Source organism: Egretta garzetta, unplaced genomic scaffold (genome assembly GCF_000687185.1).
Source record: "Egretta garzetta isolate BGI_Z169 unplaced genomic scaffold, ASM68718v1 scaffold88, whole genome shotgun sequence".
NCBI classification, from domain to species: domain Eukaryota; kingdom Metazoa; phylum Chordata; class Aves; order Pelecaniformes; family Ardeidae; genus Egretta; species Egretta garzetta.
Genome location: NW_009260408.1, coordinates 241,681 through 244,135, shown reverse-complemented (window position 1 = coordinate 244,135; position 2,455 = coordinate 241,681). Strand labels below are relative to the sequence as shown.

Below are 2,455 nucleotides of genomic sequence, written 5' to 3'. Positions count from 1 at the left end.
TCCGGTGGCGGTGGGCCTTAGCGGGAGGAGGCGCCTGGGGGAGGGGTCTTGGCGGAGAAGGGGTCGCAGCAAGAGGGCCTGGACGGAGGGAGCGCAGCTTGATGGGCTGCTGGAGGGAAGAGGGAGGTGGCACTTGGCTTGCACAGGACTGGCCCCCCTTGGGGTATGGCTTTGAAATCACATCTGAGTGCCAGCGGTAGCTAACCCAAATAATGAATGTCTCTTCTTGTCCTGTCTCTCCTGGTTGGACTAGGTGTCTGCTTGCATTCCCGTACTTAGACTGGCCAGAACCCGTAAGAAGGTTTTGTTTTACTGTCACTTCCCTGATCAGCTTCTGACCAAGAGAGAATCTCTCCTAAAGCGCATCTACAGATTACCACTCGACTGGCTGGGAGAGGACACGACTGGCATGGCGGACTGTATTGTTGTCAACAGCAGGTTCACCGCCAGCGTGTTCAAGGACACATTTAAGTCCTTATCTCACGTAAACCCAGATGTCCTCTACCCATCGCTCAACATCAGTAGCTTTGAAACAGTGGTTCCCACGGACATATCTGACCTGATACCCAAAAAGAAAAAGTTCTTGTTTCTTTCCATAAATAGGTATGAGAGAAAAAAGAATCTATCACTGGCCCTTGAAGCTTTGCACGAGCTTCGAGGAAGACTGGATTCTCATGAGTGGGATGAAGTTCACCTGGTTATGGCAGGTGGCTATGATAAACGAGTTCTGGAAAATGTGGAGCACTATGAAGAACTGAGGAGACTCGCAGCCAAGCTTGGTGTTAACGACCATGTTACTTTTCTGAGATCATTCTCAGATGAACAGAAAATATCGCTTTTTAGTAACTCTGTATGTGTGCTTTATACCCCAAGCAATGAACATTTTGGCATTGTTCCTCTGGAGGCAATGTATATGAGATGTCCAGTTGTAGCCGTTAATTCGGGTGGTCCTTTAGAATCAATCTTACATAATGTTACAGGATTTTTGTGTGATCCTCTGCCAACGCAATTCTCTGAGGCCATGGAAAAAATTGTGAGAGATCCTCTCTTAAAGGATACAATGGGAGCAGCTGGGAGAGTCAGAGTTATGGAAAAATTTTCCTCGGAAGCATTCACAGAACAGCTGTACCAATACATATGCAGGTTAACACAATAAAATTATATTCCCATATTTTACAGCTTTGTATCTCATTTGTATACGGGACCAGTGTTCACTGTGACTATGATGAAGAACCCCAGACACCTGAATTTCCTTGTTGTGCTGCTTGTGCTGCCTTATGTCATTCGATACAAAGAACAAGCTAAACGTGTCCCGCTGTCTCATTAGAAGGTTAAAATTTTCCTGTGGTAGGCTGATCCACCATTATGGGAGTTCTTTTGCATACTGTGCCTTGGAAAAATGCATAGTTATGTGGCAGTAATTTACTAGGAAATTATTGCACCTTTTACGTTAATACTGTACGGTATGGCTGATTCAATTAACAAAATGTGGGTTTGTACAGATAAGTGCAGCCCTATTTAAAATGTTCATCAGTAATTTTTAATAAAAGCTATCTCAGCTGAAGCATGGAGAGAATTGCACATAAAAAAACACTGTTAGGGATGCGAATGGCATGGGTTTAAAATGATTGACCTTTTACTGTGCTTCTTAAGTTGCATCATGTCATGCTGGGTGTCATAAACAAGCGTACAGGTGTGTGAGCAGGAGCAAGCTGAGACTAGAATAAACCCAAGGACATCGGACTTGGGTTTACCTCGGGCAAAAATGTTAGTGCTGAAATTCTATGTCTGTGCAGGTACCTGCAGTGCTTAAGGAGGTGATTTTAATTTGAGAGTTTCTGGTTGCTAAAGACTTAAATGATATCCCCTTTATTTAACATTTCATTCTAAATGACAGCACACTCTTAAAAAAAGTGATAATCAAGCAGGCAGTAGAGACAGATTTTATTTTGCCTGTTTTAGTGATAACTTTGGTATAATTTTTCTGAATAGTTTAGCTGGGAGATAACTTTTCTCCTAATGCAGTGACTGCACGTGTGACAGTAATTTGACTTTTTTTTCAAGTGTAATACCTGGTTTTGGTCAAGGAACACCTGGATTTCTTTTATCTACCTCTTTTTAGTGCATCTTTTATTAGTTGGTTGTTCTGTTTGGTTTCCAATAACACAATCCATACAGTTGAATTTTAAGTCTGAAAATGGATTGAGTAACTATAAATTTCCCCTTTCATTGAAATCCAGTTTATAAAATACAATTTTGTTGTCCAAATTCTGCAATTTGTATTTAAGATACAGGCATGTTCACTTTTAGTACTTCACAACAGAGAGACCAGTCTTTCTGTCGCTTAGGACTGCAACCTAGGTGTCAGTGTAAGGCTTCTATTTAAAGTAAAACAAACAAAAATCCACAACCAAAGTCTGTCCTTGACTTTAATCAGGAAGTTGGGATGCTATAA

The 2,455-nt window shown here is 41.7% G+C and overlaps 1 protein-coding gene across 1 annotated transcript; it reads left to right on the top strand.

The window, feature by feature from the left end:
- The first annotated feature begins 165 nt into the window (after positions 1 to 165).
- ALG2 (ALG2 alpha-1,3/1,6-mannosyltransferase) lies at positions 166 to 1,176 on the top strand. The gene is made up of 2 exons (XM_009643484.2): positions 166 to 189; positions 254 to 1,176. Exons 1-2 carry the CDS (start codon positions 166 to 168, stop codon positions 1,154 to 1,156), a joined length of 927 nt encoding a protein of 308 aa, XP_009641779.2. The 3' UTR covers positions 1,157 to 1,176.
- The last annotated feature ends 1,279 nt before the right edge of the window (positions 1,177 to 2,455 follow it).